This window comes from Globicephala melas, chromosome X (assembly GCF_963455315.2).
Source record: "Globicephala melas chromosome X, mGloMel1.2, whole genome shotgun sequence".
Lineage (NCBI taxonomy): Eukaryota > Metazoa > Chordata > Mammalia > Artiodactyla > Delphinidae > Globicephala > Globicephala melas.
In genome coordinates, this window is record NC_083335.1 from 68,110,913 (window position 1) to 68,134,560 (window position 23,648).

General features: G+C 39.9%; 1 protein-coding gene across 11 annotated transcripts in view; it reads right to left on the reverse strand.

The window, feature by feature from the left end:
• TAF1 (TATA-box binding protein associated factor 1) overlaps nucleotides 1-23,648 on the reverse strand; it is a 98,749-nt gene that overhangs the window by 42,654 nt on the left and 32,447 nt on the right. For 10 of the 11 annotated variants that reach the window (XM_060292773.1, XM_060292772.1, XM_060292771.1 and 7 more), the window contains exons 19-30: nucleotides 22,201-22,350; nucleotides 21,907-22,026; nucleotides 21,426-21,601; nucleotides 20,662-20,840; nucleotides 18,800-19,013; nucleotides 11,233-11,398; nucleotides 9,718-9,929; nucleotides 6,495-6,603; nucleotides 6,178-6,276; nucleotides 5,715-5,892; nucleotides 2,062-2,129; nucleotides 852-974 (exon numbers count right to left, since the gene is read on the reverse strand). In XM_060292773.1, the coding sequence (XP_060148756.1) occupies nucleotides 852-974; nucleotides 2,062-2,129; nucleotides 5,715-5,892; nucleotides 6,178-6,276; nucleotides 6,495-6,603; nucleotides 9,718-9,929; nucleotides 11,233-11,398; nucleotides 18,800-19,013; nucleotides 20,662-20,840; nucleotides 21,426-21,601; nucleotides 21,907-22,026; nucleotides 22,201-22,350 (1,794 nt within the window). The remainder of the gene's footprint in view (nucleotides 1-851; nucleotides 975-2,061; nucleotides 2,130-5,714; nucleotides 5,893-6,177; nucleotides 6,277-6,494; nucleotides 6,604-9,717; nucleotides 9,930-11,232; nucleotides 11,399-18,799; nucleotides 19,014-20,661; nucleotides 20,841-21,425; nucleotides 21,602-21,906; nucleotides 22,027-22,200; nucleotides 22,351-23,648) is intronic. The other variant, XM_060292770.1, reaches the window with a different exon arrangement.

The window sequence follows — 23,648 nt, forward strand, 5'->3', positions numbered from 1 at the left end:
TACTGCATACACAACATATGCCTACAACACAAAAGGAAACTCAGTTCAGAATTTCCTAGGGAGGATCATTACAAAATGATACAAAGAATCAACATGGTACCCCTGCCATAAAGTTGCAAGACAAAAAATGAAACAACAAACACAAGACTTGGGTGGTGGCACAGTGGTTAAGAATCTGCCTGCCAATGCAGGGGACGTGGGTTCGAGCCCTGGTCTGGGAAGATCCCACATGCCTCGGAGCAACTAAGCCCGTGAGCCACAAGTACCGAGCCTGCACTCTAGGGCCTGCGTGCCACAACTACTGAGCCCGTGTGCCGCAACTACTGAAGCCCACACGCCTAGAGCCTGTGCTCCACAAGAGAAGCCACTGCAATGAGAAGCCTGCACACTGCAACGAAGAGTAGCCCCCGCTCACCACCAACTAGAGAAAGCCGCGCGCAGCAGCAAAGACCCAACGCAGCCAAAAATAAATAAATAAAAAAAAAGAAAAAAAAAAAAAAAGACAACGAATGCTGGGTAATTATCAAACTCTCATTTGTTAAGAAGCACCTCTAAATCCAAAACCTCCCATTAGCTGGCATCCTAACTTCTCTCCAGGGCTATTCAGGAGCATTAAAATACTGAATGTCAACAACAGGTATAAAGAACCTCTCTATATCACAGATTCCTGGCCTCTTTGATTTCAATGATAATGCACTCATAGAGCAAAATGGTTTCTTTTTAAAATTATATACCAGTTTGAATTGACAAACACCACACTCCAGACTCCCCAACATACACATGCACACATCCTTTCACCCTTTCCTCTCCCCTGTACTATCCTCACAATATATTACACACAGACCACTTACATCTGGAACTGCCATCATTTTCTGGGTGACAATGTTGTCCAGAATAAAAGAAAATGCCACTTGGTCATCATCATCCAGCAAGGGGTTGATAGCTTTCTCCAAACGAGCCAATTTGTCTTCTTTCTAACATGAAACAAAGCAAAGGAAAGGCAGAGGTTTCCCTGAGGTATAATCACCATAGAGTATTAAGGATAATTTAAGGTTCAGTGGTCTATTGCCCTTGTCCCAAAAAGTCTAACTTTGAACTGTGGCCTATTCAGTTCCAGACAAAAAGTCCAGATAAGAGAAATAATATTCCAATAAAAGGATCAAAAGAGATGTACTGACCAATTCCTTTAGGTATTCTATCTTCTATTCTTGTAGATCATCAAAAATATACATCCCTGGGCATCAATAGCTTAGCTCCCACAACAAAAACATCTTCACCAAATTAAGTTTTAGTATCAGACTGCTTTTGCCGTAAAACTACTGCTGAAAACACTGAACACATTATTGTTGAGTAGTGACTTTTGTGTAAGGGAATCTAACCCAACAAATTCATTTTAGATTGTACTAGGAAAAAGTTTGTGTGTCAACTGCTCCATATCCTCATACACTAAAACTCAGTCTTTTGTTTTTTTAAGTCTTTAAATTTTAGTCTTTCTAAGGGAGATATGCAGTGTTAACTAATCACGGTTTAAATTTTTATCTCCCCAATGATCAATCAAGTTGAGAATCTTTTCATGTTTACCGGCCATTTGGTTATCCTCTTTTATGAAATTTCTACTGCAATATTAACATCATCATACTTATATTTTTTAAGCCTATTAAGGTACCATTTTTTTTTGTTGTTAAGAAGATGAAATACAGATAGATTATCTTTTAAAAATTAAAATTTCTCCCTGCCAAAACAGTCTCTTAGCTTCAGCTGACTTCCTGGGAAGTCAATTTCCTAAGAGTTATATGGATTTTATATTTTAATCGTAGCCCTACTATTTAATAGCCATGATGCCCAAGACAAATTAGTTTCTTCTGTGGACCTCAGTCTTTCCATCTACAAAAGGGAGGGATTAGATTACATGATTTCTAAGGTCCCCTCCAGACTCTAACGTACAAAAGACCTGCTACTCCCTCATTTCTCTACTCTTCCTTCTGTTACATTCCCTACTTCCTCAATACTGGTACCTGCCAGCTTCATTCTACTGCTTTTCTCTCATTTTAAATGTCTTACCTCTTTAAGTTTTTCATCACAGAGATCCAGCATGGATTGAGAGATCTGGGTCAATGAGTGCTTCGGTCCTAGATTACAGAGGAACAATAAAAGAGATGGGACCACTAAAAAGGGGAGGCAAGGGCTTCCCTGGTGGCGCAGTGGCTGAGAGTCCACCTGCCGATGCAGGGGACACGGGTTTGTGCCCCAGTCCAGGAAGATCCCACATGCCGCGGAGCGGCTAAGCCCGTGAGCCATGGCCGCTGAGCCTGCGCGTCCGCGACGGGAGAGGCCACAACAGTGAGAGGCCCGCGTACCGCAAAAAAAAAAAAAGGGAGGCAAGAGCTACCAACACCTCTCCAGACTTCTAACTCATTTACTTAATCACCTAATATGTGCCAGGCACCAGCCTAGCTGCTGGGTTAGACAGATGTATCAGTCTTATCTCCATTTTTCAGTGCCTAACACATAGCAGATGCACAATATGGATGAATAAACTAATTTTAACTCTCTCCCTTATTTGTGTATATCCATACATAGCGGTACTACTGTCGATACTGCTGCCTTTAATACCTTGAAAATAAAACTATGGATGGGGAATGACAATTTGTTTAAGGATGGCTAAGGAGACCAATGAATGATTTATAATCTTTCCAGACTCAGCATACAAAATTTGTGACTGCAATTTTTGTTTGCAGAACTCATGGTTTGTGATGTCCATCCAACATACGGCTAGTCCAAAGCCTTTGTCGAAAAGAATCTCCACCCCACCCCAGACTATTACTTTAGTTTCCCTGAAATCCATAACAAGAGCTTCACAGAATCCTCCAACTACCTCCTACATTCCCTGCTTATGGCTACCCTAATTTAAGCTCATCATAGGGATAGTGAAAACATTTTCATGTAAAAAAACAGTAATTCTGGCTACTTCCTTTCAGTATACTTTCTTACCTTCCTCTGTCAATTCTTTCGTGTAAGTGCTCCCCAGAGCCTAAAAACTCAGCTCTTTTCTCAACTACTTATTAATTAATTAACAGGGATTTGTTTATTCATTCAACAACTATTTAATGACTGTCTGTGATGTGTTCAATGTTGAGAATAAAGGGAAAATAAGACATAGTCCCTACCTTAGAGAGTTCTTGGTTTAGTTAAAGAAAATGATATGAAAATAAAACAATGCACGACAGGGTGTAAGTGCTTGAAGTATCTACAGATGAAATGATATGACGTCTGGAAATACAGGCTAAACAATGAACAAGACTGGCCATATATGCTGGTGATTGTGGAACTGGGTGAATAGGTGCACTGAAGTTTATTTACTTTCTCTCTACTTCTGTATATGCCTAACAATTTCCATAATAAAGTTTTTAAAAAGTGAGTGTAAGTGCAAATAGAGGAATACACTGATTACTATGAACTGTGGAGGGGTTGCAACGTGTTTTAAGTTGTTTTACAACAATTAAATCTGAGTACCAGGGAGGAGTAGGGAAGGCTTGTTGTGAATGACAATCGAGCAGTGTTATTAAACAAGAGAAGTCTATCAGGTAGACAGTAGGGTTGAAAAACATTCCAGAGGGAGGAAAAAGTATGCAAAAACATGTTAAGTAAGCAAATTCATGGAAACATGAAACAATACATTTCACAACAGGAATCACAAGTAGTTTGGTACAACTGGAATACAGGTAGGTATGTGTGGAGGAGAAATAGGAAATGGAACTTGGAAAGGCAAGAAGGGACATATTACAATGGTCTCATAGGAGATACAAAGGCACTGGAGATTTTAAGCTAGAGAGTAATTTTTCAAATTTGTGTATCAGAAAAAAATACCGTCAACAGTGTGAAGAATTAATAAGGCAAGCAGCAGAGAGAAAGTCTGGAAGCTATTGCAAGAGGTCAAACAAGAGACGACAAGGGCTTCAACTAAGATAGTAGCAATGGAGACCAAAAGGAAGGGGATGTATTCCAGCAAAATTTAGAAGGTACAATTTATACAACTTAGTGATCTATGAGTATAGGGCAGGGAGAGTGGAATAACAACGGCCAACATTTCTAGGTTGTACAACTAGATGGACAGCAATACTAGCAATGGTGGCACTACTACTATTATCACTATTATCAGCATTTGGGTATGAGGAAGAAGGAAGATTGAGTTAGAGGGGGATGTGGAGAAAGTCATAACTTAAATTTCCAAATTTTTACGAACACTGCCACCTAAATGACCCACAAGTACCTCAAGCTCTGTATTTCCAAAGTCAACTCTTACCTTCCCATTCCCCTTCCAAGCTGATTTTTGTTTATGCATTTATCCTCGTCACCTTGAATGACAGTTGGGACTAATAAATTTATTATTCCTTTGTATGTGTCTGGTACTCTGCTACGCCCTCGGAATACAAAGATGAATAGTCTCTCTAGGAGGTCACAAAGTGATGGGAAAATCAGATATATAAACAATTATATATAACACATAAGAGCTATAAAACTTGATTTAATTGTGTTAGGGGGGCACAGAGGATTGAAAACATGGGTACTTTGGGCAATCTGAATAAGTCTTTATGAAGAGATGATATGAGTTGGTCTGGAAATATGAATGGAAATGGAATAAAGGACACTCTGCAGACAAAGGGCAAAGACTGTACAAAGACATGAAGACATGGTATAGGATATTTAGTTAAATACAACACTGAGCATAGCCAGAGTCTCTATCTATAGTAGGTCTGGGAGCCAGTCTCTATAGATGAGACTAGATAAATGGGTCAGGCCTGCTTGTGAAACGTATTAAAATCTAGGTACTACTATTGTCCCATGTGTACAGGTAAGAAAACTGAAGAGGCTATGAGAGGTTAAATAAGTTGTCTAGGGGCTTCTCTGGTGGCGCAGTTGTTGACAGTCCACCTGCCAATGCAGGGGACATGGGTTCGTGCCCCCGTCCGGGAGGACCCTGCGTGCCGTGGAGCAGCTGGGCCCATGAGCCATGGCTGCTGAGCCTGCGCGTCCGGAGCCTGTGCTCCGCAACGGGAGAGACCACAACAGTGAGAGGCCCGCGTACCGCGCAAAAAAAAAAAAAAAAAAAAAAAAAAAAAAAGTTGTCTAAGGTAACTCAATTAGTAAGTGGCAGAGCCATAGTTCATACTCTATCTGTAACCTTAATCCCTACACTAAGGATACAACTGGAAACCAGAAAACTTTATCCTCTACATGCAGAAGCTATACTGTTTCTTAAACTCTTTAAGACTCAGAAAACAGATTTCTTCCTCCTTGCCTTTCCAGCTTTTGAGCAAAATAGACATATAACAGCCCCTATAACAGATCTGTAGACCAAATCAAAGACAAATATAGTCAACAAGCATATACTCTGCGGGGGTTCCATCCACACTGAATGCCTCTCCCTTCTATTTACTTATAGGCTCACTCCTATCTCTCACTGCTTCTCATGCAATTGTTTCATTTCAACAGATTCTCTAAATTCTCTAGAGGATATTAAAAAGTGGGAATAAAAAGAAGCAATACTTATTAAATGATTAAAATGTACATTACCTGATTTTCATAACCCCAAAATGCACAAATACATTGTAGGTCCTTTCAGTCAGTCCAATCTAGTCTAAATTTAGGACTAGTAAGGGATAAATAAGGATCTGAAAGGTGACCTTTGCAGTCAAAGAACAGGTGATTCTTACCATTGTAGGTTGCACTATTTTTCACAATTAGCTCCAAATGCTCTCTGAACTCTTCCCGAGATGGGTAGAGGCGTTTACGCACATTTTCACGGAGCGTTTGTAAGTCCATTGGTCGGGTGATAATTTTGTAGTAGTCCTTTACAACCTTTGCATTGACTGGAGTGTGGAAAGGGTACGTCTGTGCAAACAAGAGCCAGCACCATCCATGAGCAAAGAACAACTGCCAGACCAATTCTTCAAGACTCTCTCACATCTTACCTCTACCTGGCCGTCAACTCTCAAAGGAATCTCTAGATGGAGCAGGTCTGTTTCCTCTACTAAACTGTTAAAAAATAAATGAAAAACTATATCCCAAAGAATCAGGAGTTCCAGGTTCCTAGGACTATACTCTACTGCCATCTATCTGAAATCACACAGAACAGCCTTGCCATCCATACTGTAGATCTGAATGAAATGAACTCACATTTGGAAGATCTCTCATGTCATTGATGATAGACTCCAAAATGGATGACAATGTCACCATGGGGTCTGTCCGGCGCCGGTGAATGGACTTATGAGGTCTCTAAGGAAAAACAAGAAATCAGAATGCTTCTTTAGATTAAAAAAAAAAATAAACGCCAATACATATATAGTTTGCAAACCCTGTAATGCACAGTACACGTAATTCTCAGGGCAAGGCCAAAGGGAGAATCTAAGGCTATATCAGGGCCATGGCTTAGAGGGCTGGGGGAATTAATGAGAACCCTATGTGGTCAGAAAGCAGGCAATGCCAATACTCACATTTAAATAGTCACAGTGAACAGTGGTTCCAACTCGCCGTTTCTTCTTGGGAGGAAGTTGCTGCTTAGGGAACTTGAGAACCAGAGATTTTCTGCGAACCTCATCTGCACTGCAATCAATAACACTTTCATAGCGTGCAGTCCCTATTTCTAGTCCCCAGAAAAAAAGCAACTACAATGAAAAAGTCCAAAGTACCTGAGCATGAGCCTGGGGAGGAAAAAGCCAAACCAAAGGCCAGACATCCACATTCTAAGGCTCAGATCAGGCAAGGCCTCATAGGATCTCCAAATTAATAAAAAACTAGGCAAGCCACAACTTCACCTCAGTTTCCTATTTGGATGATAAGGGAACTAGGCTAAAGGAATTTCAAGAATCCTCCCAGCTCCAACATTCTATCTTTGGGTTAAAAGGCTAGGAAATTTAACTAACTTACTCAGAATAGAAACAAGGAAGAAATTAAAGCAGGTTTGAAAAGAAAAACTAATTTGAGTCTCCCTCAATCATTAAAAGCCCATCCACCTTTTTCCTTTCCATCATATGGGATCAAGTTACTACATTTTCCTTTTCTAATGTGCTGCAAAACATGACTACTATAGATATTGATAAATTAACGAGGATGGAAAACAACCCTCAAATCTAAACAGAAACAAATGAATATAACTGCATATCAAATTAATTAAAAATTATATACTCAAAAAAGAATTCAAATATATTTTGAATAGAATACCCTGACTGTACAACTTCAGTGGCATATAATCCAAGGACAACTAATTACAGAAAACACCTTGAACCTACTGTACAGATTTGCTGTTGGTAGTAGTATTGGTATTGTAATTCTCAAACTATTTTGTAAATATCCTAAGACAGAGCAAGATGTTGGGAACCAAAGAAAGGATACAAATATGAAACGGAGGAAGATGAGGAAGAAGCTGTAGATACAATTTGAATTGGAGGTATTGATATGAAGTTGTGATTTACAATATATGTATATTTCCTAGTTCTGTCTACTAAGAGCCTAGAAGCAATGACATCTCAGTGGCAATGAGTATACCTAACACCTAGATATTGTTTTCTAAATACCATTCTCCAATAAAAGGAACCAGGAATCCCTGAGAAATGGCTGATTCTGGGTCTGGGACAGGGAAATTTCAAGGATAGCCTGGAACATCTCGTGCCAAAAAGCAAAGAAGTTTTCAAAATTTATAGGGTCATTTCCAAAGGACACAGGTCAGGCCTGAAGGGATCAAATTTGGGACAATCTGGCCATCAAAATTAATAATGATGTTAATAGATCTTAATATATTAAAGTTTCCAAAAGAAAGAATTTCAGAATCTATAGTAATACCCAAACAAAAAAGGGAGGGGGAAGCTCTTTACAGAATGCCAGTTAACGTAGAAAGAATGAAAAGAATTAGAAAAACCACCATTAAGCAACCCCCAATGTAATAACTCAGTTATCAGGTAATGATCATCAATGGATGTTAAAACTATTGAGAGAAAGATTGTTAGCAGGATAGACCGCAGTCCCTAGTGACATCTTGAAGGCAGCCTCTGAGCAGAGGACCCAGCTGAGCTGTGCCCAGACTCCTGACCCACAGAAACTGTGAGATAATAAATGTATGTTGTTTCAAGCTACTGGGAAAAAAAAAAAAAAAAAAAGGGACTTCCCTGGTGGTGCAGTGGTTAAGAATCCGTCTGTCAATGCAGGGGACATGGGTTTGATCCCTGGTCCGGGAAGATCCCACATGCTGCAGAGCAACTAAGCCCAAGAGCCACAACTACTACTGAGCCTGCATGCCACAACTATTGAAGCCCACGCACCCTAGAGCCCATGTGCCACAACTACTGAGCCCGCATGCTGCAACTACTGAAGCCTGCAATGCCTAGAGCCTGTGCTCCGCAATAAGAGAAGCCACTGCAACAAGAAGCCCACGCACCGCGATGAAGAGTAGCCCCCACTTGCCACAACTAGAGAAAGCCCACGTGCAGCAATGGAGACACAACACAGTCAAAAAAAAAATTTAAAAAAAACCAGGATATTCACCCACATATTAATTACAATGGAAAAAACATACCTTTATTATAGAGGAATCTGAGGATTAACACTTTAATAAGATAATCAAAATACTGAGAAAACCTGACGTTATCTGCTTCCTGATGTGGTGCAGTAAGTACATAATACCACCTATGTTGTAATCTTGCCAAAGACATTTACTCTGAATATAATCAATGTGAAAACAGACAAATCCAGAATGTGGAATGTTTTATGAGACCATTGGCCTGGACTCTTCAAAACATTCAAAGTCATGAAAACCAAAAAGGTGGGGAGGACAGTTGTAGATTAAGAGAAACTCAAAATACTTAATGTTTGAACTGGAATTGGATCCTGAAGCGGGGTGAGGGGCAGGCAATAAAGGACATTGACACAGCTGGCGAAATTTGAATAAGGACTGAATATTAGATCCTATTGAATTAATGTTAATTTTCTTACGTGTAGTAATAGTATCATGTTTGCCAATCTTTATTCTTTATGTGTGCTAAAGAATCTGAGTGAAATGCCATGATGCCTAAAACTTCCAAATGTTTCAGCAGAAAGAAAACGTTTTAGATATATAAAGATGAAACAAATGTGACAAATGTTAACAGCTGGTGAATTAAGAGGAACAACAAACTTTATTATTCCTTCAGCTTTTCTGTAGGTTTGCAATTTTCAAACTAAAAATTTAGGGGAGAATTTGTTTTATTTAAAAACTTTTCTACTTGATTATCAAATTCTCTGAGAGCAAGAGACAGATAAGTATAAGCATAGTTTGTCTCCTTAATCTTTTTGGATGGTCCATTATCAGAACATCTGAGATCAGGGACCTTACAAATATTACAAGTGCCTGGAAGTAGAATGGGAAGAGCATCTACTATATGCCAGGCACTATACTACATTTTTTATACAGTCTCCCTCATTTTACCTTCATAGCTACCGTTGTAAGGGTGATTTTATTTTCTAAATAAGGAAACTAAGACTCAGAAAAGTTAGGTAGCATGCCCAAGGGCAAGTGGTGGAGCTTAATGAGTGCTTCACAAGACTAATTTTCATTACTGGCAACAATTAGTGAGGAAAATCCATCAAAGTTCCTATGTCCTCAGTTCCACTTCGGAGAACACATCACATCCACCCCTGCCACCCATCGATACCACCAACAGATCTCTCCCACCTGCTATCTCTTACCTCTCAATTAGTTGCTTCCCTAAGACAATCTTGGTCCCTTCAACCTTGATAAGTTCTTCATTATCATTATGAATGACTGTCTTTTCCAACTCTTCCTCCTGCTCCTCTGTCATGGCAACAGGGTTGGAAGGTGGGGCATTTGTTTGATAATAAAGGGGGCAGAATTTGTTTGTTCTCATGTGCCCAATGGCACCACAAGCCCCACATTTCAGCTGCAAAAGGAAAAGTATCAACATGTCAGAGGTAAGCAGGCTTCTTCCTGTTAGCTTTAAGAAATATATAGAAGGTAGAAAAGAAACAAAGGCAGGCCCAGAAATTTTATTCTAACAGAATCGTTATACGCCTTTCAACCAGAAGGCACTAGACAAAAGTGCATGTATGGAAATGACACATTAAAAACAAAACGAAATCCAGAGACTGAACATTACTTTAAAAACCAAGTGAAGGAGAAAAGAGAGAGGATTTCTACCCCCAATTTAAGTTGTAAACTACGAAAATATTAAATATGCATAAGAAAGGCTACTGGAAGCCCAAGGCTGCATTCAGCTTCACAGGCAGCCAGCATGGGTGTATTCCCAGCCTCAAGGAAAAGGCTTAATAATACCAAGTCTCCAGGAATTCCCTGGTAGTCCAGTGGTTAGGACTCCGTGCTCTCATTGCAGAGGGCCTGGGTTCAACCCCTGGTCAGGGAACTAAGATCCCACAAGCCGTGCAGTGTGGCAAAAAACTCCAAAAAACAAAAAGCCGAAGTCTCCATCTTACTTTTGCAACTGCCCTCAGTTTCATCTGTAAAATGGATCAATACTGTATCATACAATACTTATATAATATCACATGGAAGAAAGAAACATTAAAATACTTAATGACCTCAGTACGTGTTAACAGCAGTTCCCATTTGTTGAGAATTTTAGTTTATAAAGTGCTTCCCATGCATTATATACTTTAATACAACACCAGTGTGAGATAGGTATCATTTTATAGAAGAGAAAACAGGTTTGGAGAGGTTACGGTCACAGAGTTACTAAATGGCAGAACAAGAACCTGAACCCAGATCTTCTGTTTCCGAGTCCATGGCTCTTTCCACTGTACCACAGTTGCCTCATTTTGTGATGCACGTTACAGTTACACTGCAAAGTAATATCTGGAATCCCACCTAAATTATGCAAAGCAACCTGTATTGTATGATTTTTTTCTGTTGCTTCTTTTAATACATGCAATTGAAAAACAAGATGTGTTCATATATGTACATACGTGTACATGTTAAAAAAAATCCACCACGCCTATCTCAACTCACAGAAAATATTTCCAATGGATGAAGTATAAATGACACCCAAAGACACCAGATCAAGTCTGGTGTTGTCAGTACCAGTCACAATAGTACTAATAACACCCAAGTGGCCACATCAATTCAAACTAGTTTTCCACAATACTGCCCTCATTCCCAGTAAGGGAGGATGCCAAAAGCTAAGGGAAAAGGTATGCTTTCTTAGTTATGATCACACCACATACACTTACTTTTAGGTCAGGACGCTCCTTCATTTTTTTGGGCTTCTTCTCAGGAGGACCCTTAAGCTTCTCCTTTTCCTGGTTTCGCTTAAGCCGCCTCAGTTGCTCTTGAATCCTCCGCCGTTCTTTTCGCATCTCTTCTCGATGCTGCTCATCAAAAAGGGCAAATTTGCGACTAAATAATGGGGAAAAAAATCACAGATCCATAAGCAAACTTAAACCAAGAACACTGTCCTGATAGCAAACATCTCAGGACTAAAGTAATCCATCAATAATGAAACAAAAGGGCCTACCTGGCATCCCCATCTAACTTGCTCATCATTCTTCCACGTGCAGAGAGGCACCTCTCTCAGAATGAGAAGCCCTGAGGAGTCCCTAAGATTTTTGCCAACCAACCAATGAAAATACAAAGGACCCAGTGGAACTAAACACATGCCTTTATTTTGCAGCAAATTTGGAATTCTCCCTGTGATTTGGCTTTGTTCAAACCCAAAGTTCTAAAGGCAAAATGGTTCCCAATTAAAACAGACTTCCAGGGACAACTGTGCAGAATCCTGTCACTAAAACTCAAGCATCGGGAGGAACCAAGATGGGAGAGTAGAAGGACGTGCTCTCACTCCCTCTTGCGAGAACACCAGAATCACAACTAGCTGCTGCTGGACAATCATCAACAGGGAGACACTGGAACTCACCAAAAAAGATACCCCACATCCAAAGACAAAGAAGAAGCCACAATGAGACAGTAGGAGGGGCGCAATCACAGTAAAATCAAATCCCATAACTGGTGGGTGGGTGACTCACAGACTGGCGAACACTTATACCACAGAAGTCAACCCACTGGCGTGAAGGTTCTGAGCCCCATGTCAGGCTTCCCAACCTGGGGGTCCAGCAATGGGAGGAGGAATTCCTAGAGAATCAGACTTTGAAGCCTAGTGGGAATTGATTGCAGGACTTTGACAGGACTGGGGGAAAGAGAGACTCCAATTTTGGAGGGCACACACAAAGTAGTGTGCGCATTGGGACCCATGGGAAGGAGCAGTGACTCCAGGGGAGGCTGAACCAGACCTACCTGCTAGTGTTGGAGGGTCTCCTGCAGAGGCGATGTTGGGGGGGCTGTGGCTCACGGTAGGGACAAGGACACTGGCAGCAGAAGTTCTGGGAAGTACTCCTTGGAGTGAGCCCTCCCAGAGTCTGTCATTAGCCCCACCAAAGAGCCCAGGTAGGCTCCACTGTTGGGTTGCCTCAGGCCAAACAACCAACAAGGAGGGAACACAACCTCACCCATCAACAGTCAAGTGGATTAAAGTTTAACTAAGCTCTGCCCACCAGAGCAACAGTCAGCTCTACCCACCAACAGTCCCTCCCATCAAGCCTCTTAGATAGCCTCATCCACCAGAGGGCAGACAGGAGAAGAAGGAAGAACTACAATCCTGCAGCCTGTGGAACAAAAACCACATTCACAGAAAGACAGACAAGATGAAAAGGTAGAGGGCTAATACCAGATGAAGGAACAAGATAAAACGCCAGAAAAACAACTAAATGAAGTGGAGATAGGCAACCTTCCAGAAAAAGAATTCAGAATAATGATAGTGAAGATGATCCAGGACCTTAGAAAAAGAATGGAGGCAAAGATCAAGAAGATGCAAGAAATGTTTAACAAAGGCCTAGAAGAATTAAAGAACAAACAAACAGAGATGAACAATACAATAACTGAAATGAAAACTATACTAGAAGGAATCAATAGCAGAATAACTGAGGCAGAAGAACGGATAAGTGACCTGGAAGACAGAATGGTGGAATTCACTGCTGTGGAACAGACTAAAGAAAAAAGAATGAAAACAAATGAAGACAGCCTAAGAGACGTCTGGGACAACATTAAACACAACAACATTCGCATTATAGGGGTCCCAGAAGGAGAAGAGAGAGAGAAAGGACCCGAGAAGATATCTGAAGAGATTATAGTCGAAAACTTCCCTAACATGGGAAAGGAAATAGCCACCCAAGTCCAGGAAGCGCAGAAAGTCTCATACAAGATAAACCCAAGGAGAAACACGCTGAGACACATAGTAATCAAACTGGCAAAAATTAAAGACAAAGAAAAATTATTGAAAGCAGCAAGGGAAAAACAACAAATAAAATACAAGGGAACTCCCATAAGGTTAACAGCTGATTTCTCAGCAGAAACTCTACAAGCCAGAAGGGAGTGGCATGATATACTTAAAGTGATGATAGGGAAGAAACTACAACCAAGATTACTCTATGCAGCAAGGATCTCATTCAGATTCCATGGAGAAATCAAAAGCTTTACAGACAAGCAAAAGCTAAAAGAATTCAGCACCACCAAACCAGCTCTACAACAACTGCTAAAGGAACTTCTCCGAGTGGGAAACACAAGAGAAGAAAAGGACCTACAAAAACAAACCAAAAACAATTAAGAAACTGGTCATAGGAACATACATATCGATAATTACCTTAAAAGTGAATGGATTAAATGCTCCAACCAAAAGACACAGGCTTGCTGAATGGATACAAAAACAAGACCCATATATATGCTGTCTAGAAGAGACCCACTTCAGACCTAGGGACACATACAGACTGAAAGTGAGGGGATGGAAAAAGATATTCCATGAAAATGGAAATCAAAAGAAAGCTGGAGTAGCTAACTCATATCAGAAAAAATACTTTAAAATAAAGAATATTACAAGAGAAAGGAAGGACACTACATAATGATCAAGGGATCAATCCAAGAAGATATAACAATTATAAATATATATGCACCCAACATAGGAGCGCTCTCAATACATAAGGCAACTGCTAAAAGCTATAAAAGAGGAAATTGACAGTAACACAATAACAGTGGGGGACTTTAACACCTCACTTACACCAGTGGACAGATCATCCAAACAGAAAATAAACAAAGAAATAGAAGCTTTAAATGACACAACAGACCAGATAGATTTAATTGATATTTATAGGACATCCCATCCAAAAACAGCAGATTACACTTTCTTCTCAAGGGCGCACGGAACATTCTCCAGGACAGATCACATCTTGGGTCACAAATCAAGCCTCAGTAAATTTAAGAAAATTGAAATCATATAAAGCATCTTTTCTGACCACAATGCTATGAGATTAGAAATGAATTACAGGGAAAAAAACGTAAAAAACACAAACACATGGAGGCTAAACAATACGTTGCTAAATAACCAAGAGATCACTGAAGAAATCAAAGAGGACATCAAAAAATAACTAGAGACAAATGACAATGAAAACACGATGATCCAAAATCTATGGGATGCAGCAAAAGCAGTTCTAAGAGGGAAGTTTATAGCTACACAAGCCTACCTCAAGAAACAAAAATCTCAAGTAAACAATCTAACATTACACCTAAAGGAACTAGAAAAAGAAGAACAAACAAAATCCAAAATTAGCGGAAGGAAAGAAATCATAAAGAGCAGAGCAGAAGTAAATGAAATAGAAACAAAGAAAACAATAGCAAAGATCAATAAAACTAAAACTGGTTCTTTGAGAAGATAAACAAAATTGATAAACCATTAGCCAGACTCATCAAGAAAAAGAGGGAGAGGACTCAAATCAATAAAATTAGAAATGAAAAAGAAGTTACAACAGACACCACAGAAATACAAAGCATCCTAAGAGACTACTACAAGCAACTCTATGCCAATAAAATGGACAACCTGGAAGAAATGGACAAATTCTTAGAAAGGTATAACCTTCCAAGACTGAACCAGGAAGAAAGAGAAAATATGAACAGACTAATCAAAAGTAATGAAATTGAAACTGTGATTAAAAATCTTCCAAGAAACAAAAGTCCAGGAACAGATGGCTTCACAGGTGAATTCTATCAAAAATTCAGAGAAGAGCTAACACCCATCCTTCTCAAACTCTTCCAAAAAACTGCAGGGGAAGGAACACTCCCAAACTCATTCTATGAGGCCACCATCACCCCGACACCAAAACCAGACAAAGATACTACAAAAAAAGAAAATAACAGACCAATATCACTGATGAATATAGATGCAAAAATCCTCAACAAAATACTAGCAACAGAATCCACAAGACATTAAAAGGATCATACACCATGATCAAGTGGGATTTATCCCAGGGATGCAAGGATTCTTCAATATACACAAATCAACCAATGTGATACACCATATTAACAAATTGAAGAATAAAAACCATATGATCATCTCAATAGATGCAGAAAAAGCTTTTGACAAAATTCAACACCAATTTATGATAAAAACTCTCCAGAAAGCGGGCATAGAGGGAACCTACCTCAACATAATAAAGGCCATATATGACAAACCACAGCAAACATCATTCTCAATGGTGAAAAACTGAAAGCATTTCCTCTAAGATCAGGAACAAGACAAGGATGTCCACTCTCACCACTATTATTCAACACAGTTTTGGAAGTCCTAGCTATGGCAATCACAGAAGGAAAAGAAATAAAAGGAATACAAACTGGAAAAGAAGAAGTAAAACTGTCACTGTTTGCAGATGACATGATACTATACACAGAAAATCCTAAAGATGCCACCAGAAAACTACTAGAGCTAATCAATGAATTTGGTAAAGTTGCAGGATACAAAATTAATGCACAGAAATCTCTTGCATTCCTATACACTAATGATGAAAAATCTGAAAGAGAAATTATGGAAACACTCTCATTTACCAAAAAAGAATAAAATACCTAGGAATAAACCTACCTAAGGAGACAAAAGACCTGTATGCAGAAAACTATAAGACACTGATGAAAGAAATTAAAGATGATACCAACAGATGGAGAGATATACCATGTTCTTGGATTGGCAGAATCAACATTGTGAAATTGACTACACTACCCAAAGCAATCTACAGATTCAATGCAATCCCTATCAAATTACCAATGGCATTTTTTACGGAACTAGAACAAATCGTCTTAAAATTTGTATGGAGACACAAAAGACCCCGAATAGCCAAAGCAATCTTGAGGGAAAAAAACGGAGCTGGAGGAATCAGACACCCTGACTTCAGACTATACTACAAAGCTACAGTAATCAAGACAATATGGTACTGGCACAAAAACAGAAACGTAGATCAATGGAACAAGACAGGAAGCCCAGAGATAAACCCATGCACCTATGGTCAACTAATCTATGACAAAGGAAGCAAAGATATACAATGGAGAAAAGACAGTCTCTTCAATAAGTGGTGTTGGGCAAACTGGACAGCTACATGTAAAAGAATGAAATTAGAACACTCCCTAACACCATACACAAAAATAAACTCAAAATGGATTAAAGACCTAAATGTAAGGCCAGAAACTATCAAACTCTTAGAGGAAAACATAGGAAGAAACACTCTTTGACATAAATCACAGCAAGATCTTTTTTCATCCACCTCCTAGAGTAATGGAAATAAAAACAAAAATAAACAAATGGGACCTAATAAAACTTCCAAGCTTCTGCACAGCAAAGGAAACCATAAACAAGACAAAAAGATAACCCTCAGAATGGGAGAAAATATTTGCAAATGAATCAATGGACAAAGAATTAATCTCCAAAATATATAAACAGCTCATGCAGCTCAATATTAAAGAAACAAACAACCCAATCCAAAAATGGGCAGAAGACCTAAATAGACATTTCTCCAAAGAAGACATACAGATGGCCAAGAAGCACATGAAAAGCTGCTCAACATCAGTAATTAGTAGAGAAGTGCAAATCAAAACTACAATGAGGTATCACCTCACACCAGTTAGAATGGGCATCATCAGAAAATCTACAAACAACAAATGCTGGAGAGGGTGTGGAGAAAAGGGAACCCTCTTGCACTGTTGGTGGGAATGTAAATTGATACAGCCACTATGGAGAACAGTATGGAGGTTCCTTAAAAAACGAAAAATAGAATTACCATATGACCCAACAATCCCACTATTGGGCATATACCCAGAGAAAACCATAATTCAAAAAGACACATGCACCCCAATGTTCACTGCAGCACTATTTACAATAACCAGGTCATGGAAGCAACCTAAATGCCCATCGACAGACGAATGGATAAAGAAGTTGTGTTACATATATACAATGGAATATTACTCAGCTATAAAAAGGAACGAAATTGAGTCATTTGTTGAGACGTGGATGGATCTAGAGACTGTCATACAGAGTGAAGTAAGTCAGAAAGAGAAAAACAAATATCGTATATTAACACATGTATGTGGAACCTAGAAAAATGGTACAGATGAACCGGTTTGCAGGGCAGAAGTTGAGACACAAACTAACAAAAAAACAACTAATACTAAACTTTCTTTGGGTTATTTGTATGGACATATGTTAATATAAATGTTTCAGACATGACATGAAATTTCTAAAAATCTTATATGTTCTGGTATAATGTTATAAGTCATACTTCTAGTTATTATTTTAAAATGTGTATCTCAGAAATAACGAAATTTCCTTGTCAATTGCGTTATTATGAACTTTCATCAAATCTTTAACCATGGTCATTTTTAAGTCTTTTGTCATTTACAGACAGTTCTGGGTGTCCTCTGATGCTTTTGCAAACATGTTCCTATAAAAGGTTTTCATCTTCAAGGAATTCATGGAAAAGACTCTGACAAGTACAGGTTTCTGGTAACTGACTATACTGCTGAACTGAAGTGAATAAGCATTTTCAGAACTCTAATGTAAAACTGATGAATTCATAAAAGTGCTAACAAAAGATCAAGATGGGGCTTCCCTGGTGGCACAGTGGTTAAGAATCTGTCTGCCAACGCAAGGGACACGGGTTCAAGCCCTGGCCTGGGAAGATCCCACATGCCACGGAGCAACTAAGCCTGTGTGCCACAACTACTGAGCCTGAGTTCTAGAGCTCGTGAGCCACAACTACTGAGCCCGTGTGCTACAACTACCGAAGCCCGCACGCCTAGAGCCTGTGCTCTGCAACAAGTGAAGCGACGACAATGAGAAGCCCATGCATGGCAATGAAGAGTAGCCCCCACTTGCCGCAACTAGAGAAAGCCTGCGTGCAGCAACAAAAACCCAACGCAGCCATAAATAAATAAACAAACAAATAAATAAATACTGAAAAAAAGATCAAGATAAAAAAAATTAATTACATGGGACTGAGTGAACTAATGAGGATGATTATAATTTTTATGACTTTCTGTTTGAATTAAAAAAAGAAAAAGCCACCAGGACTCAGAGGCAAAAAATATACAAATCAATTTTCACTGCAAAGTAAAGGAGCTGTTATAGTGGAGGATTACTGGACTGAATGTCAATACTATGACATAGTATGAGTGTGTTTCATGTTTGGTAATTGCAATCATTGTTACTTTTGTTGTGGTCATCCATTTACAATGCTTGGTGTCAGTTTATCTCTTGTAAAAATAAAATACAGTGTGTGTGTGTGTGTGTGTGTGAAAAAAAGAATATTCAAATAATAAAAAATAAAAAAATATTTAAAAATTAAAAATATAAAAAACTCAAGCATCCACCCTCACTCCCTTCCCCATCATTATCATTCTTCTTATCGCACTGGAAAGTGGGGAGGGAGTCAAACTCACATGAATTCCTCATCTTTCGTAGTCCGTATACGCACATAGGCATCAATGACAGCTGGCTTTCGGACGGTCTCACAGCGAACATATTCTTTCCCCTCTTCATCGCGAAATGTGCGATAAATCTTGAGACAACGGCCGGTGGCAGAAGAGTTAAGGCTAGTCACAGAAGCTGTGTCATCATCTCTGTGATTGTTTCCTGATGCTGCTGAGCCTGCTGCTGCAAGGCAGAAAAAGATTTCCACAAATTCCCCCTACCACCCAAATGGCCATTTTCTTGGGGCTGAGTGGAGACCCTGAAGCTCAACATGCCACAGAACTATGTTTCTACAGAAAGCATCAGTCACCACCAGCCCCAAGAATACACTGAGTTGTCCTTTCCTGACTTCATTTTACCACTGTCAGAGTTATCATTTTTGTAAGTACAGAAAGTTCTGAAAGGATCTCAAAAAACACGTTTGTTATATAGAGGACAGAAGAGCAGTAGCTGTATTCTGATTCCTCTGAACAACAGCACAAGAATAAAGTCCAAGCAGGAAGCAGTTGATGGTCGCATTATAGAAAAGCACCCAGGGGAAAAAGATGGCACCACAGGGCTTCCCTGGTGGTGCAGTGGTTGAGAGTCTGCCTGCCGATGCAGGGGATACGGGTTTGTGCCCCGGTCTGGGAAGATCCCATGTGCCGCGGAGCGGCTGGGCCCATGAGCCATGGCCGCTGGGCCTGCGCGTCTGGAGTCTGTGCTCCGCAACGGGAGAGGCCACAACAGTGAGAGGCCTGCGTACCGCAAAAAAAAAAAAAAAAATGGCACCACAGAAAAAATCCAGAGTTTCAAGGCCTAGCGTATGCTTCTCAAACTTTTAATATGAATGAATAGGAATCATCTGAGGATCTTGTTAAAATAGATTCTAATTCAGTAGGTTTGGGGTGAGACCTGAGATGCTGCATTTCTAACAAGCTCCCATGTGATGTAGATACTGCTGGTCCAGGACCACACTCGAGGAAAGGCTTTATCACATCTTCACAAAGTAGCCAGAACAACAGAATTACACAAAGCTTTTACAGGGAGGAAACAAAGGAAAGACTACTGTGAGTGAAAATAGTCATTTAAACCTTCATCTTCAGCCTTTATCCTCCCTCTCAGTATCTACAACCAAGTTTTCAATTGCCTGCTTGACATCTATACTGGGAGTATCATGGGGACCTCAAACACCACATATTACACCTTTCCTTCTTAAACCTGCTTCTTTTTCTGAAATTTACTACTTTAATCAATGGTACCACCATCTTTCTAGCAAGCAAGAGTGAAATCTTAAGGTCCCTTTGATTTTTCTCCTCTTTTCATTCCCAGTGACCAGATCCCAAACCAGTTTAGGCTTTTCTCATCCCCACCGTCAACTTATGCAATTTTGGGTTGGTGATTTTAAACTTTTTAGGGTCTAAGACTCCTTTAAGAATCTTCTGAAAGCCATATGGATCTTCTCAGAAAAGGCACATTTGCACAGAATTGTACATGTGATTTCAGAGGGTTCATTAACAATCCCCCAATTCATCCACAGATTCTGTATTACAAACTCTTATCCTCTAGGATGAATGCCCAGAAAACTCAACTGATGTACAGCACGGATAGCCCTGGCTTGGCCAGGCCTAATACAGACAGAGGCCGTAGTGGACTGGCAACATCTCTTCAATTTGTGCCCCACAGACAAACCTACAGTCCAGTTTGCAGAATCTCTCTACCTCTTCTATAGCCTTTTCTACACTCGTCCCCTACTTCTTCTGCCTCCAGCTCTATCTCAGTTATTAGTGTGGTTATTTACACTTTCTTCATCTTTCTTTTTCTTGTCTGTCTGTGAAGTCACTACCCTCACCCAGTAGCATCCGCTGCAGTTCCTTCCGCTCCTGCTCCTCCCGCTCACGTGACAGCTGAGAGCTGGTTTTCTTATTCTGCAACATGTTCTCGATGTTCTTTCCCATCTCCTCAAAGTCACTGTCTTCAGCTGAGCTGCTATCTGTGTCAGTTGATAAGATTTCAGTTGATGACAAAACCCTAAAAAGAAAAAACAATGTTAAGAAGAGGGAAACATAAACGTGTAGAAACAACTGAAGAAATACAGTTTTAGTTTAGGCAAGAGTAGGAAATTGAGAAATCAACCTTAAAAAAGAAATATTCAAAATCCACTAAGACATGGGACCCTGAACAGAGAAGCTCTACGAAGTTTTCCCAGAAATTTAGTCACAAGGCAAGTTCAAAATATGAAATAGTACTGCAACTCTTTCACAATTCCTGGAAAAAGCCTGAGAAACAAATCAGTACATTGGTCATTTTAAATAGAGCATTACCATCCTCTAACCACTAAGCCTACTGTTGCCCATCACCACTGTAATGGCTGCCAGGCCCAAGTAGGCCACAAAAGTTGCCATGGAACCTAGCAGTTCTTGCCATTCAAAACCTTTGCCAAGCTGCTTTGAAGGGAGTAGGTACTCTAGCAGTATTATGAATAGACACCACCCTGAAATCTCAGATACCTGACCACTAGTCACTTTATTATGTGACCTTCTCTTCACTATAAAATAATGTCTGGGATCCCTCCCCTTTCCAGCCTGGATTTTCTACAGCACTAAAACAACACACTTGTTCTGCAGGTCAAAGATGCGCTGACATTCCTCTTTGTAACGCTCTTGATGCTCAGCGACAGAAAACCTTGATCCACGGGCAAATTTACTCATGGGCCCCTCTCCAGAGCGGGCCTGTTCTGTTGACATTGTGCGTACTACATCGATCACTTCCCAGCGGGACAACTTTTTAATCTACAAGAGACACACACACACAAATCATTCAGGGATTTCAAAGGACAAACCAGGGTACACGGTTAGAGAGTTAGACCAAAAAAAACCCCCAAAAAACCAAAAAAACACAACAACAATGAAATCACCCAAAGCACGTTAAACAGAAAGCTTTGAGAAAGCTAACTCCTGAAAAAGTATCTAAGATCCAGTTTACCACAACCTACGCTACAAAATTCTCCAGATTAGTTCCTAACATCTGCCTCCAAGCTTTTCCCTCTCTATACAAAGCCCCTAGGAGCCTGTAAGTCTTCCTCTTCCACACCTACCTCTTCCTCAGGCACGCCAAATTTACGTAGAAGTTGCTTGGCATTTTTCAGCGACAGGCGACGGAGGTCTGCATCTGTTCCTGTCACTGTCTTCTTCACTGGCTGAGGCTCCTTATCATCCTACCTCAGAAACAAAACAAGAGAGAATACTAGTAAAACTCTTTATAGTAGGCATTTAAGTCATCCTGTCAACATTTTAATGGCTTTCCAGATCCCCACCCATTCATCTCCATTCCTTAACCTCTATTTCTTCCTCCCTTGATTTTTAACCTCTAGAAATTCAGACAGTCTCACCTTCTGCTGTGTTGGTTTGTTTGGAATCTTCACATAGGAGAATCCTTCACCACACCCTGTGGGATCTGCCACCCCAGTCACCTCCAGGAGACACTTGCCCTTCATGGCAGCAATGAAGGCCCTTGTGGTGTTCCAAGGAGCAGTGCGAACCTGAGGTACAGAAAAAGATTCAAAGGGTGGTGGGAAACATTTGCTCTATGTCTAGCCATACTTAGAAGGTGAGGATAATTACAATAATGTACAATTTGATGCTTCCTTAAACTGCCCACAGAGATCAATAGTTTCATAAAGCTGCCCAGTACTCAGCCTGCTGTTCTTTCCTATGGTACTTAAATCATGATAATAAATAGAGGCCAAGATCTCAGTCAGTATAAGTAGGAATATGTTGAACAGTGGTACCTTCAGCCCCATATCCCTTGGGTTTGACTGAGAGTTCTCAAAGACAGTGTTCCCCCCACCCTCATGATGCTCAAAGAGTTAAGTTAGATTGATGACCAAATCTGATTGTCCAATTGCTCAAACGCCTTCTTCAGAATGACTCTCACAATTAGATGATAAGCATGCTTTACAAAAGCACTGGCCCCAGTCCCAGTAGCAATAAATTAAAGTGTATTCTACCTCTGCCACTGGTTTGGTCAAAAAGGCCTGTCCTCTCCTGGGACCCTGAATAGTGTTCATCGACCCCATTAAATAATCAGGCAGTTAAGACAAGGGGAATGTGCTTGTCCAAACAGACCAGTCAAGAGTATAAATTATTAGCTAGAAATTCTCTACTCGAAATTCAATCTTGAAGGCCATTCAACAGAATCTTTAATTTTGGAAATTCTTAGACATACACTCATTGTTAACTCCAACCTCAAAAGAATAGTACAACAATGCTTCTTTAGTCACTCTGCCTGACCTCACTGACAATCATTCACTCATTTAACAAATATTTATGGAATACCTACCACATGTCAAGCACTACTTTCTCAAGGACCTCATATTAGTGAGGGAGAGACAAATAAACCAACGAATTCAATACTGCATGATCAGTGCCATGATAGGAAAGTAAAAAGTGCTATATGTACACAAAGAAGGAAAAGATGGTGATCCAATCTGAATGAAGGGTGGGAGTGAGGGCCAGAGTTGGGGAAAGCTTCCAGGAGAATATAACTTGTAGATGAAGGTCAGATGACAGAGGAGTGGAGAGAAAACATTCTAGGCAGAAGGAGGAGCAGTTGCAAAATCCCAGAAGACAGCAGAAAGAAATTAAGGGAACTGAATGAACTTCAGTATGTTTGGAGCTTAGAGTATAAGATGGGCAGTGAAGAGATATGGGAACATATGTATATATATAACTGATTCATTTTGTTGTGAAGCTGAAACTAACATACCATTGTAAAGCAATTATACTCCAATAAAGATGTTTAAAAAAAAAAAAGATGGGCAGTGACAGATGAGAGGAG